Source organism: Podarcis muralis, chromosome 1 (assembly GCF_964188315.1).
Source record: "Podarcis muralis chromosome 1, rPodMur119.hap1.1, whole genome shotgun sequence".
NCBI classification, from domain to species: domain Eukaryota; kingdom Metazoa; phylum Chordata; class Lepidosauria; order Squamata; family Lacertidae; genus Podarcis; species Podarcis muralis.
This window is the reverse complement of record NC_135655.1, coordinates 56,540,681-56,563,861: the sequence shown is the minus strand read 5'-3', so window position 1 is coordinate 56,563,861 and position 23,181 is coordinate 56,540,681. Positions and strand designations below refer to the sequence as shown.

Below are 23,181 nucleotides of genomic sequence, written 5' to 3'. Positions count from 1 at the left end.
TGAGAGGACTCCTGCACCTTCTAGACAGGAAAATTCCACTAGCTGTGGTTTCTCAACATTTTGTAATGAAAAAAGGCACACAGGCAAAAATATTTCTCCTTCTGATCGACTCTTAAAGGTACAGGATGTCAAGCAATTTTATTTCTGTCCAGCCTGTTACATATGTGTGTGTATGCAGTATTCAAAAACAGGAGCATCAAAGTAATGCTAACACAATCAAACAACAACAAATACTTCACTTGAGCCAGTCCACGTGCTCAGTTCCCAGAATTTCAATCCAGGAATCAAATGATGAGAGATCAGGTAAAAGCACGGGTGGATCATGCACTCAGTGGAGTGCCCCTTCAGTATCTTCCAAGGATGCAATCATATGGAGAACATTTCACATCAGTTATCATGGGCAAGTTACTTTGGAAATGTATGCTATGGTTGTAGAAATTACTGCAGAGAAGTGATAGCTGTATCTCTAGACCTCCACATTTTTGAGATATTTTCTTCCTGGGAAGGGTAGCAATGATATAAGGGTGACCATATACTGAAAATGAGGCAGTATATGGAGGTGTAACCTGACATTTAGGTTTTAAGCTCTTCCTTCTGCACAATGTTTAGGTCCCAAGATGCAATATAAATATTATGTTCTAGTACTAATGATCAACATAGTCCTAGGGTGTGGTCAGAATATATAAATTGTTGTTGGCAATACATAAAGTTGCTGTTGCAGCTGGGTCAGATGAAGGCATCTGGTTGTGCTGCTGCAGATGCACCAAGGCATTTCTTCTCTCTGAGCTCCTCCCAGTGGTCATCCCTCCTCTGGCCACTGCTATGGACTGTCTCCAGGCATTATGGTTGTCTGCAAGGAATGATCACATGGCAGGGCTAATGTTGCCAACCTTCATGTCATGTTTGCAGACAACTTTATAATGCAGAGTACCTGAAGCCAGCTCCCTGTTGAGCAAGTCCCTGGGGATCCTGCCATCTTCTATTCTGTGGACATGACCAACTCCGTGTAGACACAAATGGTACTTCTTATTTTTTTAAAAAAAAATGATTAGCTTTGGTCACGGTACTGGCCACAACATTTAACCAGTCATCAGTGCACTTACACGAAAATATCAGTTTTATCAGTCTTTATCATTTACATGTGCTATTCTATACATGTCTTCTCAAAAGATATGGTGCTCACCTATACTAAGGTTAAGGAGGCTTAAGGTTGCAGTCTTGATATTTTCATTAGGAAGTACTGCAGCTCATTGATCTCCAAAAAAGGAAGTGTGAAACAAGATCAAATAATAGAGAGATCCAAGAGTTAAGTTTTAGATGTTTGGGAGCTGTGCATTCATTCAGCGATAAAGAAATGGCACTCTGCTCTTGCTCAGAAGCATCACTTTGTTATGACTTCTGCTGTCTCGGGGCGAGAATTACCAGTTCACAGATTCTATTCAGAGTGACTATAACTATAAACAATCGAGCCTGGGAACATATGAAGGTGGCTTATTCTGAGTCAGACTGTTGGTCTATGTATCTCAATACTATCCCATTCTAAAGCAAATGTTCTTAAATTTTACTGGGTTTTTTCCCTTTTAGTTTAACCTAGAATATATGCAAGATGGGACCTTTCAGCTTTTCTCAGAACTGTGTTGTATAGCTTGCATGGCAAGCTGAAATTCCATCTTCTACCCAACTATTAAAGATACAGGAGTCATGTCATCTTTTCTACTGAGCCAGCCCTCCTCACCCTTCCTCTGGCAGAGGCTGTATAAAAGCAAAACAACTTAAGAAAACCCTGAAAACTTTTTTTTAAAGAAAATGAGCAGGAACTCGGGGAGGGGACACAATTTGGAATGGACAAGGGGGCTTTTGGAAATTTATTGATGGAAATACAGTTTGGGAAATACAGTGGTACCTCGGGTTAAATACACTTCAGGTTACATACGCTTCAGGTTACACACTCCGCTAACCCAGAAATAGTGCTTCAGGTTAAGAACTTTGCTTCAGGATAAGAACAGAAATCGTGCTCCGGCAGCGCGGCAGCTGCAGCGGGAGGCCCCATTAGCTAAAGTGGTGCTTCAGGTTAAGAACAGTTTCTGGTTAAGAACAGACCTCCGGAACGAATTAAGTACTTAACCCGAGGTACCACTGTAATTTAGAGTAGGGCAGCTGTACATAGGGAAGAGATGAAGCGTCTCATTTCTCTACTTCAAGCCATGCTCCTCTTGAAACCTCCCAAATTTTTATAATGACAATTTAGATTCTGTTTCATTCATATTTGTATAACAGAGAATCATAGAACTGTAGAGTTGGAAGGGACCCCAAGGGTTATCTAGCAGTAAGGCCCCAAGTCCTATCTTAAAAGGTACAGTTAAATATAAGATTAAGATACACACACACACACACACACACACACACACACACACACAAATGAATAGTGAGATGCTAGATTTGCAGCAGGTATAACCTTAGCATGCCTTTTAGACACTTCAAATGCACTCTCTGTGGAATACTAGGTTCTACATCAAAGCCTGCTTTCATTGAAAGATTTTGTTTTATGAGCCAGCAAAAGACTCTCAAGAATCAAATCAAATATGAAGCAGCTCTCTCTACACTTGGTTCAAATGGCACAATTCTTTTTCCCTTGTCAAACGCCGTTTTCAATCTCAACACTTCTCTTAAGAGGATCTAGACTTCTATCAGGGTTTTTGTAGTACAAACTGGCTTTTCCCTTGCTTTGGCTTTAACTTGAACCCTGTGTCGAAATACACCCTGAGCCAGCACTAAGATAATCAGGTGCATTTGACACAGCCCCTGTGTACTTCTAACAGCTGCATGGCAGCTTACAATGCAATTACTGAAGATAATTAAATCCTATTCTCTTTTTTCAGGGTTTGGTAATCTGTGAGCCTCTAGTTATTCTTGCTGGACTCTGACTCCCATGAGCCCCAGCCAGCATGGCCAATGGTCAAGCATGATGAGACTTGTAGCCCAACATCTGGTGAAATTCCTATGCACCTCAATTTCCATTGAACAAGATGGGAGGTGGGAAACTCACGAAAGGAACCTTAAGTTAGGTAACTAATTCATCTACAATGAACATCATCTAATCCATTAGTCCATCTACTCAGGATAGCTGCCATAATTCAAGGGCTCAGGGAGATATCCTTCCTAGCTCTGCAACCCCATATATTGGGATTTGAATTTGGAAACTTATTGCCACAAGTGCATCCTCTAAGCCAGGCATAGGCAAACTCCGGCCCTCCAGATGTTTGGGACTACAATTCCCACCATCCCTGACCACTGGTCCTGTTAGCTAGGGATGATGGGAATTGTAGTCCCAAACATCTGGAGGGCTGGAGTTTCCATGTGCCTGCTCTAAGCAACATTATCTAGTCTTTACTTTCATGAGTTGAGTTATTATACTAGTACAGTAGAGTATTTGACATAGCCTTCAAGGAGATTGTTCAACACTAAACTGTGTTAAGTGAGAGAGAGTTTCTCATCTGCTTGAAGACATACATGCAAGTGATGCAATTTCTTTTGCAATATATATACTTTTGGAATATATATACATATTTGCACATTATTTGTGATTGGGATAACCATTTAGAATCACCTGAGAGGTAGATGTCTTCGGGTACTGGAAATAACCTATTCTGTGCTGAAGCATTGCCACATTATTATTATTATTATTATTATTATTATTATTATTATTATTTATTGAATTTATACAGCAAAGGTCACCTGTCTCTCAGTTTTTCCTCTTGGGGAGTCACTTCCTTGAAGGCAATACAATCACTATGGTGAAAAGTATGTGAAGGAGACAAAGACACCCCCCCCCATTCTTTTATAAATGGAGGAGACTCCTGGATAAGCAAAGGCATGCCATAGTAAACAATTAAATTCCTTTCTCAAGCTGCTCTTCACTTCTGTGCCACTAAGGACCCACAACCGCATTCTGATGAATTTCAAACGTCTAAAAAATCATGTAAATGTAATATCTAACTAGGAAAGAGAACTTCTGATGTTCACTAACAGTTAATTCCTAGAATATATGTTCTTTTTAAATTGTCAATAAGAACATTTTTCAGAAGTAATTTTCTGTTTGAAAGTGCAGTAAATTGAAATATGAGCAACATGTAATTGATGAGGGGAAATTAAGTAATTAAAAGCTAAAAATGGTCATGATTCTGAAAATGCTTCTGTCTATGGAAATTGAAGAGAAGGCTATTTATCTATCTATCTATCTATCTATCTATCTATCTATTTGTGTGTTTGATTTATTTAGAAAGACTTATATGCTACCCTGAAACTAATGTCTTCAGATAATCCCACTACTAATTTCCTTTCACAAGTGTAAGTTTCAGACCATGTTCAGATAAGAAACACTTTAAAAATAGGATATCCAAACATGTTTTTTGTTTTCTATCGACCAGGATTGCACAGTCTTATAGTAATGAGTAACCTGCTTGGGTCTCCTGAGAACCAGTGCAAAATGATGTTCATGAGCAGTTTCTATGACTGGAAGAGGAAATGTCAACCCAACAATGAAAATAAGATGCCCGAGTACAAGTACAGGCAAGGGTTAGTCCTCAGGAGCTAGTAAGGCACTAAATACCTGAAACAGAGTCTATTTTAGAAGCACAGAACAGTGAACCCTGGTATTTGTTTGCACATATTATTCTTTCGATGATATGGACCAATCTCTTAGAATGCTGAATATGGAGGACCATAATTCAGTGGATTAGATCAAAGGTTTTCAAAATGCATTCTTGCTTGGAGGTTCTCAGGGATTCACTGCTGAGAACATTACCAAGAGCAGGGAAATTTGCCTGAAAGATACTTTGCCCACCCCTAGTGACCGCCACCCCCCACCCCCCAACCTTGTGCAACCTCAAAGTGTGCTCAAGGCATCAGTCTCAGTGTTTGTGGGACAATGGCCAATTCTCCTCATGAACTGACTAGGGGTCCTGGAACTTGTGCCAGAATCCTCTTCTATCTGTAGGTGTTCAACTGCAGACACATTAAACAAGTCAATGAGGAAGGGGATCCATCAAGACAGAACGTTTGAAAAATGATAGAGTTCAGTGGTCTACAGTTTTCTAGTTCTACCTGTCCAAAGAGAGAAAAACTATTTTTGATTGATCAGACTCGGAGGAATAAATGGTAAAGTGTTGGTTTTCAGGTTTAAAAGAAACCTTTGTTTATTTGAATGTGTAATGTACTCAGGAGGGCAAATAATACAACATAAAATACGGCAATATAGATAGCTTCTAGTGACCATAACAAATTCACCCAACCTCCTAATTATCTCTTTCCAGCCTCCTCTCTGTCTCAGACTCGGATGAAAATAATTCTAATTGTTTCATTCAGGTGATCGTTAAATATAGATTGAAGACTGCTACTTCTGGTCATCGTGTTTTTTGGCATAACAACCCACCATCCATGCACGCCCTACTCCCACCAGGAGAAAAGGGGGCAGCTGAGACATGCCAACCCATCTGCTGTGTGCAGAGCCTCTGGCACAGATGAAGTGGTCTGGCTTGATAGCTAAAGGTAAAGGTAAAGGGACCCCTGACCATTAGGTCCAGTCGTGGCCGACTCTGGGGTTGTGGCGCTCATCTCACTTTATTGGCCGAGGGAGCTGGCGTACAGCTTCCGGGTCATGTGGCCAGCATGACTAAACCGCTTCTGGCGAACCAGAGCAGCGCACAGAAACGCCGTTTACCTTCCCGCCAGAGCGGTACCTATTTATCTACTCGCACTTTGACGTGATTTCGAACTGCTAGGTTGGCAGGAGCAGGGACCGAGCAATGGGAGCTCACCCCGTCATGGGGATTCGAACCGCCGACCTTCTGATCGGCAAGTCCTAGGCTCTGTGGTTTAACCCACAGCGCCACCCGCATCCCTCTTGATAGCTAAACTGTATCAAATTGCTGAGACCCCTGCTTCACCAGGTGCTCCATCAATGGGGTGACAATTCTAAAGTATCAGAGACTGTGAGAGAAATGAATATATTTAACATTAAAAAAAAAAAAATTGGAGGGGAGGGTAGGGGGAGTGTTTCATTTCATGTTTTTCTCAATCCAGTCTTTGAAAGGGATGGCTCGGGTGTAGCCGGCATAGAGTTCTAGGCTGCATGTTTTATCGTAGCCCCAGCTCACTAACCCCATGAGATGCCAAGTTAACTCCAGAGATGATTTCCCTGGCAAAGCTATAGCCGCAATGCCTCCAGTCTCAGCAGGGCAGATGTTGGAAAAGGCGGTGGGGTGCTGCTTGGCACAAAACATGCTCTCGGTGACGCTGACCTGGATGCCGTTTTCCTCATACTGCTGCTCACACAACAGGGAGTCTACCATCTGAACAGTCCCCATGCGGAGGGTGTCATTCTTGTAGCTCGGATCAGCAACATCTGTCAGGATCTTCCAGCCAGTGATCATTATCTGCAAGTCATCCGCGGGTGGATCGATATCGCGTATGGATGCCAGGCATATGGGTTGGACACGGCTGCTGATTTTCCCTTTGTCCAGGAGTTTAATGAGAGCAATGTCGGAGTCGAGCAAGATAGGGTCATAGTTAGGGTGAACTATGATGGCTGAAATCTAGGAAAGAGCCCAGAAATAGTCAACAAATTATAACAGCTTCACTTTCAGTTCACAATTTACTTGAAATTTATTATTATTATTATTATTATTATTATTATTATTATTATTATTATACTTTCCCCCTGAAAGGGACTCAAGGAGGCTAAAATAGAAAGAGCTAAAAAAACAAACCAGGGGGAAAGCAATCATTAAAAAATATAAATATTAATAGAATACTGTGTGCGATACGTTAAAACATACGATAAAAACATTGCAGCACCAAGCCAGTTAAAACAGTCAGTTCCCAAAAATGTGTTGGAACATAATATATACAACTGGGAAATTCTGAGGTGTCTCTAGTCATTGTAAGGTGGTCCCATTTCTCCTGGTGACTCATTGTCATTATTTAGAAAGATCTTTTGGAAGATTACACTATTGAATAGGAAATCAAATGGCTATTGTTCTAACAATACTTCATTCACCAAAGGAAATTAATTTGGGGCAGGTCCACATGTTTTCATTTAAACTGTAATTTCTGTAGCAAGTATTTTGTGGCAGTATTTTGTAGCAAGGTCATTTACACTGGACAGATCTGCATACATTTCACAGCTGAATGGCAGAATCCTTTGCAAACATACTGTGGGGTGCTTCTCAGAGATTGGCAGGGGATGGAGGTATCATAGTATTGGAAGTGCAAAAATTCTGCATCTGCAATGACCAGGGCCAGGAGAGGGGAAGGAGAGGGCAGTGGCGTAGCGTGGGTTGTCAGCACCCGGGGCAAGGCAAGTAATTTGCACCCCCTAACCCGTGGATTTGCGGTCCCTAACCCGTGGATTTGCCCTAACCCCAGATGTTGCGGCCGGTGCGGCCGGCCCCCCCCTGCACCCCCCACGCTACGCCACTGGGAGAGGGAATACTCTGTAGTGCAGAACTCCCAAGTGTCTGGTCTGGGTAACTAGAAGAGAATGTGTAGAGCCTTCAGACTTAAAAAAAAAGTTCTTGATGCCAACTAGAAAATGTCTTTAAAACGTTGGCAAATGAAGGTGAAGATTTTGCAATACCAGGCAATCCTAATAAGTAGAGTGATCATAGCAATGTATAGGCCCTCTGCCTACAAATGGGTTTCATGGTAACAAATAGCTGGCTAGGAAATTGCCTGAGATGTTATTTTATAATACTTCAAGTTGGTAAACCTACTTGATCCAAATGACAGCTGAATAAACCTTCCAGCAGAGCTGACTAGGGACAACAAATTTACAAGTTCAGCTTTAAGCTTTCAGATTTTCACTGTTTTTTTCCTCCAAAATGCAGTCAGCAAATGAAATGATGCACACAGCCAAGGGTATACTGGATGCCTGCCTTACTAAATATATTTTCTAATTAGCACTGGTATTAGCTGGCACTTTTTAAAAAAAAGCAATCTCATCTAAGATGGCAAACATTTAATGAGGAAACTGAAATATAATCACATTGTGAGAGATTATAGAGTAGAATAGAAATATATCTCATTATATTGTATTGTACTGTATATTATTATATTATATTATATTATATTATATTATATTATATTTATATTATATTATATTATATTTATATTATATTATATTGTATTTTATATTATATTACAAACACACACAATGGAACACAATCATACAGCTTTTGTTGGTAAATTTGATTTAGACATTATTATTTTAAAAATACAAGTGATGTGCTAATCATAATCATGTACTTAAAACATTTTTTATTTTATTTCTTTGCGATTTTAGTGGGATCTACCACCATGTAAGTACAGTCGTACCTTGGTTCTCAAATGTAATCCATTCCGGAAGTCCGCTCAACTCCCAAAACTGTTCAAAAACCAAGGCACAGCTTCCCATTGGCTGCAAGAGCTTCCTGCACACAAGTGGAAGCCATGCTGGACATTTGGCTTCCAAAAAACATTCAGAAACCAGAACACTTCTGGGTTTTGAGCATTCGGGAGCCAAAACACCAAGGCGTTTGAGAACCAAGGTACGACTGTACTTACATTTGCAGTCCCCAAATAGTCTCTCTGTTTCAACACAGAGTCCTGAATGTGCAGTGGTCCCTTTCTGTAGGCCTTTGCACCTGTTTGCACATGCACAGTGTCATGGAGCCTCAAAGCCTTACTCACCCGCAAGTTCTGTATGGTCTTTTCGTCTCTATCATCATCTCTGTAGAACTTGCCGAGAACGACTTTAATGTCTGCTGCTTTGAGAACCGTGACCTTCCCCAGATTGGTGACGCAGTGGGCTGCCACCACGACTGTGCGCTCGTTTAGAAGGGCCCCGCTGCAAATCAATATCCAGGCCCCTTTTCTGTGACTGGGAACCTTCACCCCATTGGGCCTCCTATAGATGGCTGCTTGCCACGGCCATCTGGTTGAGGATGTTTTTGGAACAGTGGTGTTTTCTGCCTTTCCACAGACTGTCATAAAAGAGAGATAAAATTATTATTGCTGCTGCTGTTGTCTTGGTTTTTCTCGAAGGTATTATATGTTTCAGAGGCTTCTTACTTGGGATGCATGAAGGAGCTCTCCCGCTCCACTTCCCTGTTTTCAGACAGGTTCTCCGGCTGCTTCCCAAACGGCGATAGAAAGGAGAAATGCAATCATACTGAAGCTGTGTGTGAAGATGCTGGAACCCTGGAGGTAGTTCTCCAAATGGTAGTAATGGTTTTTTGGTTGGGTATGCATCCAGCTTCTGCTTGTTAAACGTCGATGAATAGAGCCGATGCAAAGGGGTTTCTCTGTTTCGATGCATAAAGAACATAGGAATATCACCCAAAACCTGTCATCACAGTGTTTTATGGCACATATAAGCAAATGTTTAATGCAGGCATAGCCAAACGTGGCCCTCCAGCTGTTTTGGGACTACAATCCCCATCATCCCTGACCACTGGTCCTGTTAGCTAGGGATGATGGGAGTTGTAGTCCCAAAGCAGCTGGAGGGCCAAGTCTGGCCGTGCCTGGTTTAATGGGTACAATTCAGATAAACTGTGCATGTGCTCAAACCCTACCGAAGTGATTTAATTGCGTCCTTGTAGCCAATAGATTTCATTGCTCAGAATCCAGCTCAGAGCTGGATGTGCAGTGGGTTTAATCATGCCTAACTGGGCTAGATTGTGGCAAATGGATCTAAAATTCCTTGGAATGTGTCCAGAAGGGATCACCAACTTTTTTGGGTGAGTGGGCACATTTGGAATTTTGAGAAAGTGCCATGGACTTCAAAATGGCTGCTCAATCTAAAAGTGCAGAAAAAGAGACAGGACCACAAAATGTATGGCCATGCCCCCACTGGCGGGGTGGGGGGGGGACAGACATTCAAGTGCTGGGAGTTGTGTGTGAGGATCCTTTATAAGCTTACAGCTGTGAGATGGTCCTGAGCAGGCTTCCTCAACCTCGGCCCTCCAGATGTTTTGAGACTACAATTCCCAGCATCCCTGAACACTGGTCCTGCTAGCTAGGGATCATGGGAGTTGTAGTCCCAAAACAACTGGAGGGCCAAGGTTGAGGAAGCCTGGTCCAGAGCTTACCTTTAAAATAAATCAGTCAATTTATCATTAAAAGTAGGATCTCGGAAGATCCTTCCTCCCCACCATTTCATCTCTTAGGTTTCACTATGAAAGCTGCAACAGATCTAGCAGCAATCCATAGGAAAGTCCTAGGATGTCTCACCTGTGGCATTATTAGTTACAGTGCTAATAATGATAATGATACAACATCTGTGACCAGCTCTACCTATGTGTTGTCTTGTGGGTAACTTCATCAGCTTGGATGTCTATACCCAGTGTACCCCCATCCAACTAGCAACCATTATTTCTGGAACATCAGTGTTGTTCATGCAAAGCATTTGGTAGGATGCCGAAACAAGCTAGGGCACATAGGAAAAAAATATCAACATTGCTTTTTAACACTGTAGTTAAGACACTGCGATCTCACCTTGATTGAACCTGCATAGGGAGTACTTTCTGTCTCACCAGGTCAGAGATCTTTGGCTCTCTGCAAGCTAGGGGGGGGGGGAAATACAATGTTCAACAATTCTTTTCCATACTCGAAAGTTATGTTTCATATACCTGTCCATCCTTTCCTTTTCCTAATAGCAATGTCTCAAGATGAGAGGCAATCAGTATACAAAATAGCGGCACCTGAATTTTCTTTTCAAGCAGCTACCGTATTTTTCCATCTATAAGACACCCCCATGTATAAGACGAGCTCTATTTTTTGAGCCCAAAATTAAGAAATAAATATTTCAAACATTCCGTGCATAAGACGACCCCCAATTTCAAACTTAAAAAAAATGGGGAAAAGCATAGTCTTATACATGGAAAAATACGGTATTTTCAGAGAGAAGTTTAGTCGTGCATGTTAAATGTATGTACATGTTAAAATACTGTAAACTAGCTTGAGTTCTAGATCAGGGATGGAGAACTGGTGGCCTTCCAGATGTTATCCGACTACAACTTCCATCAGCCACAGTCAGCATGGCAAATTGTCAAGGATGATGGGAGCTGTAGTCCAATAGCAATTTGGCGGGCAGAGGTACCTACCTTTATTTGGATAACTATATGTTAGAAATGACACATTTGGTTTTTATTTATACTTTTCAAGTTTATACATTTCATTAGTTTCACAATCAATTTAACATTTCAAAGTCTGACTTCCTTCCCCCTCTTTCTGCGGTTCTTTAAATTTATTTTTTTATTATCTTCTGCATATCCAAATTCATTTAATTATCTACTTTAAATATATACTCTTATGAAACTGCAGGTTATTGCAATAATCCTAGCAGTGTTCTTATCTGTAAATATTCAATCAACCATTTCCATTCTTTTATAAAAAGTTTGTTATCTTGATTTCTTATTCTTCTGGTAAGTTTTGCCATTTCTGCATATTCCAGAAGTTTTTGTATCCATTTTTCCTTTGCTTCTTTCCACTTTGGGGCGAGTAGCATTCCAAATGACACATTTGGATCCAGTCTAATTGTGAAATCCACTGAATGCTTACTGAGAAGTAAATCCCACTGAGCTCTATGGACCTTACCCCTGGTAAGTGCGTACAGGATTGCAGCCTCGTTACATTCAGTTCCTATTGGAATAAATGGGATTTAAATATGACTTCCTTCCAAGCATGTATATTGAAGATCACACTGATGGCAGGGTGGAAAGCAAGAGGCATGAGCCTGGAGGGAAGTCTGGCAGGCAAGTGAAACTTCAGCACAAGAGTCAATGCCAGAAGGCAGACAAATACAGTAAATGCCAACAGTTGCCTAGACAATGGTCAAGGTTGATCTGGAAGACACTACAATCCTACCAGTCAGTGGAAACAAATATTGGGGGGGTCACCGGAGAATGAGAAAATAATTGAGCCATGGAACCTCCTTACTTGCAGGCCCCCATGGCTGACCACTGAAAGCCATCAAGTACAAACCAAAAGTGCCCTTTCTTTAGCTTCTGGTGCAAACATTTTGCAGAAAATCAGTTTTTGTCATTTCTTGTGCATATGTGCACTTTAAAAACCTAGAAATACACATCTGCTGGAGTAGATTCTAACTTCATTGAGAGCAATGGAGGATGATTGACAAAAACTGTCTGCCTCTGCAATGGGCGCCAATCCATCCTTGTATTGATATTTGCCATGAAGCAGCTTGTATCTCATTATGTCTCAGCTATAAAACTAAGCCAATGTAAAAAACAACAAATTGTTAGTTGTCATAAAAGGGATTGTAAATTACCTTTAATGCAAATTGGCTGTTTTCCTGACCATTCTCCATTGTCTTGGCAGGTCCTTTGCTCATTGCCACTGAGAATATAGGAGTTATTGCAAAAGAATGTAATGACTGCCCCAATTTTTGCATACCGGCCGTTCATCAATGCAGTACCGTCCATCATTTTCTTGTACCCATTGAGTGGAGCACCAGGATCAGAGCAGTTTCTATCTTCTGTGACTAATAGCAAGGGGATACATTTTATTTTTCCATGCAGAAAGTTTTAATCCTGACCATCAGATCATTCCACAGTTTATACACTTATTGTACAATGCCGTGCATATTATTGACTTTCCTTTTATGAGCATTAAAGAAGTAGTAATTGCAACCGCAGAATAACACTACAGGTATAAACAGTTTGATCTGATGAAATCTAATTTCCATTGAGCATTGCAGTGAAGTTACTTCAAGCTTTAGCCAAGCTAGATGTGCTCTCCAGATGTTTCAGACTTCAACTCCCATCAGCCCCAGCCAGCACAGCTGTGTTGGGGCTGATGGGAGTTGTAGTTCAAACATTTCAAGGACACCAGGTTGGCAAAGGTTGTTCCATTGGACCATTGCATTCCATAGTTGCATCTAGCAAGTGGTGAACCAAAAGTCAAACTGCAAAAACTAAGGATAGTTTGCAACAACACCGCCGTTTGATTTATTACTGCTTGACTGGCCATAATAATAGATTAATGTGGAAACAGATCAGGCTTTCGAATGAACTCATGCAAAATTGACACTGGGTAGTAATCCATCCATTTTTAGAGGAGTGCTCACCATGTGATCAAGAAACCTGTTTTTTATGCACATGAATATACTGGAGCTCTTTCTGGCCTTAGCATGTGGCGTGTTCATTATCACCTGTCTCTGCTCCCCAATTACTATCTCAGTGGGGCTCTCATTTCTCTGGGTTGGCACTCAAGCCCAGAGCCCCAGAGCTTCAGCGACTCCTGAAACGTCAAAGGTAATGCGGCATACACTGGCTGCAGCTTCTCATAAAGAGAGATTTGGAAAGGAAAGAATTAAGAAGTAAATTGCTCTTTATATTGCGCACAGGCAACTTGGGATGTGCCATATAACTGCTGGTGGCCTTGGAGGAATGTGCTTTAAAAGCAATGGGAGACTTACTAGAGTTTGAGGAAGGTGATGGCTGATGGAGAGGAGGGAGGATAATGGCATATCCTGCTGAGCATGGAGAAACAGGGATTCACCTACACATAATATGGTCAGTGTATGCGTTTTCAATCATGAAACTTAAATGGAATATTGGAAGAATCTTGAAAATGGCCTGCCAGATGTGCGGCTCAGATTTGTATCCAACTATTCAAAATGGCACTTCAGCTGTTTTCCAGCCATTTCCAAGGAATGCATGCCAGTTCTGACTTCAAAATTCCAAGTTAGCAAATAAGGGCTGTGCACCTGTACATTTGGACTGGTATATTTGTTAGGCTTTTAAAGAAGTGCCACAAGCACAAAAGTCTCTTTGGCATCCAGACTACAGCTGTCCATGGCGGCAGTGACCCAGTCCAGTTTAAGCCTTGTCCCAAGCTTGAAGAAGAGACCTCACAATACCCTTACCCAGAATCCCTTGCCAAAAAGAGCAAGGAAATAGTTGGATGGAATGTTTTCATTTTTCTTTCTGGCAAAGACCAATTTTGCCCTCAGCAGGGAAGGAGAAAAGCATCAGCCACAACATACAAAAAATGAAAATGGTTTCCTTGTATCTCTGCCAAGGGCAAGTCCTTCCTTTAAGGAAGAGCAGCTGATGCCAAGTGGAGCAAGACATTAGGAGCACAGGCAAAAGCCTGCCAGGAGCAGGCACTCGTACTCACTGTGATAACCGGAAGTCACTACAAGCACATTGAGGCTTCTGTACAGGTAGCCTCTTATTAAGAGGGACCAAGTGAATTAATGTCACACTGTTAATTCGTCTACCTCAAAATAGCGTGTTGGCTTTGCTGTTAATTAGTCTTAAAGGAAAATAATAATGGAATAATGGTTGAAACTTGATAAAAAATGTAAAGCATCCTTACCACATTCAGAATGATGTTTTGACCAGCTCCCATCCAGCTGACAGTCAGCAACACGGCTGCCTTTCAAGGTGTAACCTGCGTTGCATTTGAAGTAAACCTGGGACCCGTATTTAAAGTCATCTCCTTCCACAAAACCATGAGCAGGAGCACCTGGAGTCCTACACATCACCACTGACAGTTCAGATATTTCAAAAAAATCCACTTTATTACAAAAACAGGGCTGTGTTAAGTTGATTCTTTACTTAGAATGTAATAAAAATATTAAGAAGGAAGAGATACAGAGACAAAAAAAAATCAAAATATTGAGACTGCTATACATAATTCTTTTTTATATAAAAAAGCACACACTTCATTCCAATCTACCAAATTCCTGACGTATCTTTCATCTTAAATACTACCACCTAAGTAATCCCATTAGTTACTTGACTTAAAGCATGAGTATACAAGTACTTGAAGCAGTAGGCCCTTAGGTTTTCTGTACTCATCTGTGACCAGGTTCGCACGACACACTAAGCAAAACCATGGGTTAGCGTGATACCACTGGCTCCCAAGGAAATCACAGAAATTTTACTCCTTCCCAGGCTCTTTAAGTCACTGAGGTGTGGCAGCTAAGCCATGGTTTTGGCTTAGTGTGTTGTCCAAACCCAGAACCATGGTCAAGGACCCTCCTTAACCCTGACTGCAACCATAGGACAAACCTTGGAAAAACTATGGCTTAGTTGCCATGTTATACTGATGTAAAAAGTTGCCATGTTATACTGATGTAACAATGCTACATAGGGCTGCCCCTCCAGTGAAGAGGAACAAGGTATCTGCCCCAGTTGGTGGATCACTATCCAAGGGCAGCAAATGCCAGCCATTTCATATGTTTATTAGCAGCAGCTGCAAAGGCCACCACATGCCAGAAGTTCCTGGACTAGCCCTGTATGCTTTATGACTTTGCTACCATCAGAGTTTTCAGGTTCGTATTGGCTGCCTTGTCATTCTGCCTGATGAAAAAGCATATGCATTCAGGACCTTTTCACCCAGTAAAATGGGGGCAACACATGCTGTCTTGTAACCTATTGTAAGCCCTTTCCTTCTCTAGAGCGTTTCCTGCAGTTTCTCTGCAGCTTGATCCTTTTTCTGTCTCATTCCTGCTTTGTGCAAGAAAAGCTCTGAAGCTGGCTTTGAAATGAGTGCTGCTACCTTGTGTGTTTTATAGGAAAGTTTTCTTTCATTGTGTGAATGGTTGCCTGTCGGGTACATGAACCTGACTGATTTCCCCCCTCTTCAGATCCCCCTGTGCATTCAACAGAGTTTTAGCCAAGGACAGGATCCTTTATAAGATATATTTTTTAAATGCCTTTTAAGAGTGTCCCCCGCCTTCAAAGCCAATTTAACCTTTGCAGCTGCCTATGTGGCTCTAGCTGGAAAGAGGTTTCAGAGAGAGAATGGAATAGTGGAACATTCAGTACATATCTCCACTTGTAAGGACCATATTCTGCTGGGGTCTGATCCAAATGGGAGAAGTCACACTCAAATCCCTCTAGATGCACCACCAAACTCTAAGTGTTGGGTTCTCAACAATGAAAGAGTGACCTAGATGGCTGACATCTTATCCCATGCCACAAAAGAGTTACAACTGTATCATCATTTTTCAGAAAAGAATGGAAATGATCCTGTCCAACCACTACCAAGCACATTTAGGTCCCATTAATTCCAAAGGGAAAATATTGAGGGCATGCTTAACTGCCACATTAAAATAATGGGACTTATTTTAATGCTTTCTAGCATATAAGTCCCAGGAACCAATAAAAGTGATACTATGTCTGTGTCACTGGTGCAGTCAGTTAAATTTTGTGGAACGTTTAACTATACAAGACCTTCCTCACCAGAGTCCTTCATTATTTCTAAATATTCAGCACTGGTAAGAAGTTTCCTGTGTAATACAGATTAAAGGACAAGTTTTCAGTGCTGCAGGAGAATGAAAAGGCAACAAAAGTAAACCCAATTAGGTGAAGTTCAGGCAGCAGCTTCGTACAGAACCACCATTAAGTACAAATGAAGGTATTATTAATGTGAATGAAGAACATTCTGGCCAATGTCGATTTTTAAATTTTCACTACATGGCATAGGAACATAAGGAAGGTGCCTTTTCCTAGGCTATTAGACCGTTTATCCATCTAGACCTCCATGGTCCTCTGTGATTGGCAGTGGATCCTACACAGGCCACATTCACGCCATACATTTAAAGTGCTATGATAACACTTTAAACAGTCATAATTTCTCCCAAAGAATTCTGGGAGCTGTAGTTTGTTAAGGATGCTGGGAGTTGTTAGGAGACCCCTATTGTCCTCAACAATTCCCAACCCTCTTCCCAGGGAACACGGTAAGACATGTGGAACCAAGCTGTATCTCTCAGGCCCCATGTCATGCACATTTTGTGCTCACAAGGGATAAGGGACTGGGCCAAAAGAGTTGTTTTGGTCAGTCCATACAGCCCTCTTCCTGATTGATGGAGGAGTGCCAAGGCAGAAAATGTGAGGGTCTCAAAACTGTACAAGTCCACGAGTGTGTGATAGGATTTAATACCATCCTCGCCTTTTTCCTACAGATATTCATTGATTTCTTTTTCTTACAATGAACTATATTTAATGTTCTATGTTATATTTATGTTCTGTGGGTATTTCTAGAACTCAAAGACAGTCTAGAATAAATGAAGACAGAGTATCTGAATTTTTAAGTGAAGTATTCTGGGTTATTAATAACCAAGAGAATAATTTCATTCCTTTCTTCCTCAATTACTTATGGGCAACATTCCTCAACTTTGAATTATTTGCCATTTAGAAATAGCTTCTATACTCAATTTGCTACGGAAAAATTGGATTACCTATTTAAAACCACTTTCTTCTTCTGCTGAACATTCCCCTATTAATCCTTTCTAAATCCCGACTGTTCTTTACCCATGTTCCATTACTTCCCTGCATAAATAAAGCCTACTTTTCTTTTTCTGGTCTCTTTCCCCTCCATTATTCACTGCTAAATAATACATAGGTTAATCTCATCCACCCACATCTCATCCATAATATATCCCATAGCTAGATAATCATTCTTTGTCTTCAGTATGACCACCGATATTGACATTTGCCACCTATACCTCTGAAATATGGCCCACAAGAGGCTATAAAGAATCTGATCCTGGTGAAATCCAGTGTGAATTGACCTGAACCAAGCCTATCAGATTGGAATGTGGATTAGAATGTAGCTATCTGTGGGATTTTACACTTCTCCAAATGTTGCAGCACTGCTCTCGGCTCAAAAATTTCATCATAAGACAATTTCAAATGCGTATTTTGAGAGAAAGTGTGTTTAAAACCATGCATTTGTATATGAATTCGAATGCAAGTTTTTTCTTATAAATATTCACAGAGAAATGCAGAAATGGTATAAAATGTACAGTACAGAATGGGTGAACGCATGGAAAAGTGACTTGGATTAAAAACAGAGAGTGATCTGTCTATCCCCAATAAAATTGCCTTCATGTTTTTAGGGGCAGACCTTGGTCTTTCAAATTTCAGTGGTGTGCTGTGCAAGGCCAAATCTGGCAACCCCGCCTCTTGCCTCCCATTCTACTCAATTCACTATGTCATAGTAGTGACGCTCTGTGGTGCCCCATTGGTTCGGCACCCAGTCTGACGGAACCGGGCGCTCTGCTCTACATCCACCTGATATTTTCAAGGTATTAATATGATCTTTTAAAAGATAGAATTGATTCTAGAGAAAGTTGATCTGATCACTCTGTGACTGCAGCAAAGGATAAATACTGTAGGAATTTCCAATCACAGAAAATTTCGGGATAGTCTGTCTCTCTAGAACAGGCATAGGCAAACTCGGCCCTCCAGATGTTTTGAGACTACAATTCCCATCATCCCTGAACACTGGTCTTGTTAGCTAGGGATCATGGGAGTTGTACTCCCAAAACATCTGGAGGGCCAAGTTTGCCTATTCCTGCTCTAGAACAAGCATAGGGCAAGGCTACCTGGAAAACAAATGCTTCCACATGTGGCAAATGTGTGTTCGAGGCACTTCCACCACACTTTTGAATGTCTGTCTTCACGCACACTTGGACCGTGTTCCTCGCTCGTGCCACGTACACAACATGGAAGGGAATCTTGTAATGATCACCGAGCATCACAGTATATTTTCATCCATGGATTTAGAGTTCTGGTTTGAGCAAAACATCCTTTTCTGCAGTTATCCCAACAGCCAGGAATCACCCAGAATAAAGCAATGATGTAATCCCAGCAGCAATGAAAATCTTTTCATGCCCTTCCAGCCAAGTGGAACCCACCCCAGTGTCTTCCAGTTCCATGCGTCTGTGAATGAGACAGTAACCATGTGAAAGTATGCTTGTTTCAGCCACTGGGGTGTATTCATCCGGAGGCAACTTGGAGGCTGTTGCTTACAACTAGCCACTTGATCTTTATCAGCATTGTTTGAATCCCTTAGAAATCTGTGTCTTTGGATACAACCTTTCCGGTTATTTGGTTAACCCGTTTAATTATAGAACTGAACTAGTTTGCATATAAGACTGGGCTGAATGAAAACTATAAACGTCCCCATCAAACTTCACCTTCTCGCTCTATGCTTCTATCATTAATACTGTGAACAGGTTCCAGAAGGTATCCCTTGGTAAGCACATAGGAAACACCACAATAAATAGCTGCTTAAAAGGAAGATTGTGGGACTGAATAAAGGATGGTATTTTCTTTAAATAATAATAAAATAACAATAAACCAAATCTGTATCCTGCCCTTTCCCCACTTACCTCAGGATAGCCTGGCTGAGACATTAGTGGGCTGTTTTATTTTTGTTGGGGAGGGGGGTGCCTTCACTTCCCCCCCGAAATTGTTTTGGTATATCAGGCTTTCCCCAAGCCTGCCAATCACTCCCAATGACAGCTAATCAATATTTTGTTGTTATGGAGTAAGGTTGCATGTGATTAGGAAGTATCCTGCCAATGCTATGAGTTACTATGACTTTATTGAATTGTATTCATTGTTTTGATGAAGTTGTTGTTGTTTGCTTCAAATGCTATTGTGTTTGATATTATAAGTGACTGCAATGTGTGTGTGTGTTTTAAAGCTCTTGTGGTTATTGTAAGCTGCTTTGAGCTCAACATCTGCTGTTAGGAAAGCGGAATACAAGTATAAAATCAAATCAACCCTCTGAGATGCACAGGTGGTGTCATTTTGGTTGTGCAACGATCCACGTTTGCAGAATGCATTTGTCATTAGTATAAAGGATTTAGGGTGGGAGGAGTGTTTAGGAGAGGGGAGCAACATCCCTAGCTGAAATAACCCTGAGGTGACATTATTGAAACACCCCATACTAGATAGACTGTAGTTTGGCTGCTTTGTTTGGAAGCAACAGACACTTCTGAAGACATGAGCCCCTTATAACAATCCTGTCAGGACATAATCTGAATAACCACGGCCAGATCCAGTTCCTTGGTTGGGGCATCAACAGAATTGCTACAAGTATGCACCTTTTCCTACCAATAATATTTAAGCCAACAGTTGAAGTTCATTAATAATCACAGCAGCACTAGAAGTAATGCAAATATGTGGAGGGAAGCCACCATATGCCTTAATTCAAGGTGACATGGTGAGTCAGTAGCAGAGCTGTGAAAGCTGAGTTTTTCCTTCTGCATTGTTCTGCAATTCCAAATACAGAATTGGAGCCTAACCTTCCTGACCGTCAACACACACACACACACACACACACACACACACACACACACACAGTTTGCCTAATGACATTACCATCAGCCTGCATGATTTGCCACAGTTTCAGTAATTCTGCCCTGCTTTCCTTTTCAACAAATTCATCTCCCAGATTGCAACGTGATATATTAAGCAATATACCTTATGCTGCATTTTGCAATGCCAAGAGGTCATCAAATTTTATTTCACTCTGAAGATTTCAGGAGCAACCTTGGCTGTCATTTTCAGAGTCCACGCATCCTTGTTCTCAGCTCATGGATGAGAAGCTCAAAAGGAAAGGGATTAAGTAGGACCTCCATTACACGTTGCTTGGTCTTTGAGGTACTGGTCTCAGGGCAGCAGTCACGACATAGGAAGTTGTCATATACTGTACTGAGTCAAGTCAGACCACTGGCCAATCTAGCTCAGTATCAGGAGTGCCAGCTTGGCCCTGTGACTGTGGATGCACGGGGCCGTAGGTGCCATGTAGTGTGCATGGCCCTGGTGCCAAAATTTGTGGATGCTCCACCCCTTCATGGGGAATTTTGTGGGTGCTTGGGCACCCAGGGCCCCAGAGAGCTGGCACCTATGCTCAGTATTGTCAGCAAAGACTGACAATGGGTCTCCAGAGTTTCAGACAGGAGTCACTACAGAGGAGGGTTTAGGGCAGTGCAGCCAGAGAGGGCGCTTTCTCAGACCCTGGTAGGCTTGTCCTGCTTTGGAAAGGAGGTGTGAGGGCTCTGACAGGGTCCTAGGGTCCTCCTTCCCAAAGCCGGGCAAGCACCCCTCAGCTACCACTTCATTGATGTCAGCAGGTAGGTGGTGTGTCTTGAATTTGCACTTAATGCTCCCTACTTCTCAATCCTGTTTGTAGATAGCGCACCTCTATATGCATTGCTTGGGAATTCAGTCTGATAACTTCCCTAGTATATAATGAGCGATTGCATTCTGAAAAGGTTGATATGGTGGGAATGAGATGCTGTATGAAATGTATGCAAAATATAGGGCGATATATTTTTGGAACATTTCAAAGTGCCTTTGGCAGGGCATGCCACTAGTCCTCACAGATTTGGCATGTGATTTATTCCCTGCCACACACTGTGAATCCCTGACAGCGCAATCCTATACATTTCCGCTCAGACGAGTCCCTTTGAGGTTTACATTCAGGTAAGTCTTGCAGTCTAATCCTATATACATCTTTTCAGAAGTAAACCCCATTGCTTTCAATAGGGCTTGTTCCCAGGTGTGTATAGGATTTCAGCCTTATTCATTTTTTTAAACAAACAAACAAACAAAAAGATTTTCCTCTGTCCAATATTAGGAAGGCATGTTCAATTTTGGCACTCAGTAATTTCAAGTAATCACATGAACATCTCCCCTTTATCGGTGCAGCAACATCATAGCAGTAGTCTCACAATACTGACTCTGTAAAGATTAATTTCTCTCTTTAAAACAAACAAACCAAAAACAACAACCATGTTCAATACCCTACAGAGAGCAGCTGTTTCTACTTCTCCTGCTGCCAGAGGCTGGGAGGGTGTCCCTTTTAAACCCATGAGTCAGTCGGCAAAGACAAGGAAGCCCTGAAGAACTGTCTTTCTGAAAACCTTGTGTGTGTGGCTGAGCAATGGCAGTGGGCAGGAGTCAAGCACAGGGGAAGGACCAAGAGAGCACTTTCACAGGCCTATCCTGGAAAAAAGGGGGTGATGCTAGAACGATTGAGGAGCTGCTAGTGATAGCACAGTACGCCACAGTTTAGCTCAATGGAGCACCCTTCATTAGGATGCGGGAGAAGTGTCAAACGGCTGGCAAGGGAGACTGGGAAGCCGTAAAGAAATGGAAGTTGGATCTAAGCAATGAATTCCCCATTCAATACAAGATCCCAGCATTTACTCAAGGACTTGAGCTTGCTGGGCTTTGTTTCAGACAAAGGTGACAGGAAGTCTCAGAGCAAAAAGGGGTCAGAGTCCCTCGCTTAGAAGGCCAGCAATTCCCTGGGAGGCCCACTGAGCCAGAATGCTCTGCACCCCCTGAGAGGAACACAGTACACAACTTGAAAGGGGGGAGGGGAGGAGAGGGGGAAGAACCATTTTGAGCCTGGTCAAAGAGAGGCTGAGCAAGGATAGGACTGTATTCCACATATACATAACAGGTGTTAATAAAGCACCGGGGTGGGGTGGGGGAAGAGAGCATTTATGCTAAAGTTTTCCAAAACTTTGGCTACTTACAGCCTAAGTGTCCAATCTGACTGTGGGTAGAGTTTGTTAAATTGCTACGAAAATACTTTGGGTTGGATTCAGACTTCGGCTGCATACGCACAGCTGCTTTCCCAATGTTAGAAAAAGGCACTTCCGGAAATATACCAGAATATTGTGGAAATGTAGCTCTCATTTCTGTGTTATTTGCTTCCAGAAAAAAATATCCATTTGTAAATAACTTTAAAATGGAAGCTAAACCTGCACTATATTCCACTATATTTCCAGCAGTGGCTTTTATGTCAAGTGAAATCTAAAAGATAATTAAGAGTTAGGAAAACAGGGAAATGGAATAAACTACTGTGTGAATGCACACTTTGTCATACTTAAACACACTGAAATCAATGGGACTAACTTAGATCTGGAGTCAACTTTTGCTTGAGAGCCTGGCAGGTTGGGTTCGTGTTAATAGTCACAGGGCAGCTGATATATCTGTGGGTGGAGGGGTCCTACTGGTAAGTGGCAAACAGTCCTGTACTCTTCTCTTATCCTTCCTCAGGCTGTCCAGCAAGGGTTCAAGCAAAGAGCAGAACAGCACAGGCCTTGTCCACACACACATTTAATGTGCATTTGCAGCTCCTTCCCCACTGCAAAGAATTTGGACCTCATCCACCTGATGCTCCCCTTCACCAGCCCCCTTACCACTTCTTCCAATTTATATTTAGAACTGTTTTGAATTTGCAGCTGCTCAGTCCACATACAGTTGCACTAGCCAACTGTGCCAGCAACTCTCCATCTTGTTGCAGCCCTTTAAGCACCAGTTTAGTGCACTTTAGTTATAAATTACAAAGCCCATTGCC

The 23,181-nt window shown here is 41.8% G+C and overlaps 1 protein-coding gene across 2 annotated transcripts in view; it reads right to left on the bottom strand.

Annotated features, from left to right (window-relative positions):
* Positions 1-5,169: 5,169 nt before the first annotated feature.
* The window catches only part of PAMR1 (peptidase domain containing associated with muscle regeneration 1), a 45,172-nt gene continuing 27,160 nt past the window's right edge, over positions 5,170-23,181 (bottom strand). For both annotated transcript variants that reach the window (XM_028727966.2, XM_028727956.2), the window contains exons 7-12: positions 14,380-14,550; positions 12,326-12,538; positions 10,534-10,600; positions 9,109-9,341; positions 8,728-9,020; positions 5,170-6,593 (exon numbers count right to left, since the gene is read on the bottom strand). In XM_028727966.2, the coding sequence (XP_028583799.2) occupies positions 6,057-6,593; positions 8,728-9,020; positions 9,109-9,341; positions 10,534-10,600; positions 12,326-12,538; positions 14,380-14,550 (1,514 nt within the window). In that variant the 3' untranslated portion in view covers positions 5,170-6,056. The remainder of the gene's footprint in view (positions 6,594-8,727; positions 9,021-9,108; positions 9,342-10,533; positions 10,601-12,325; positions 12,539-14,379; positions 14,551-23,181) is intronic.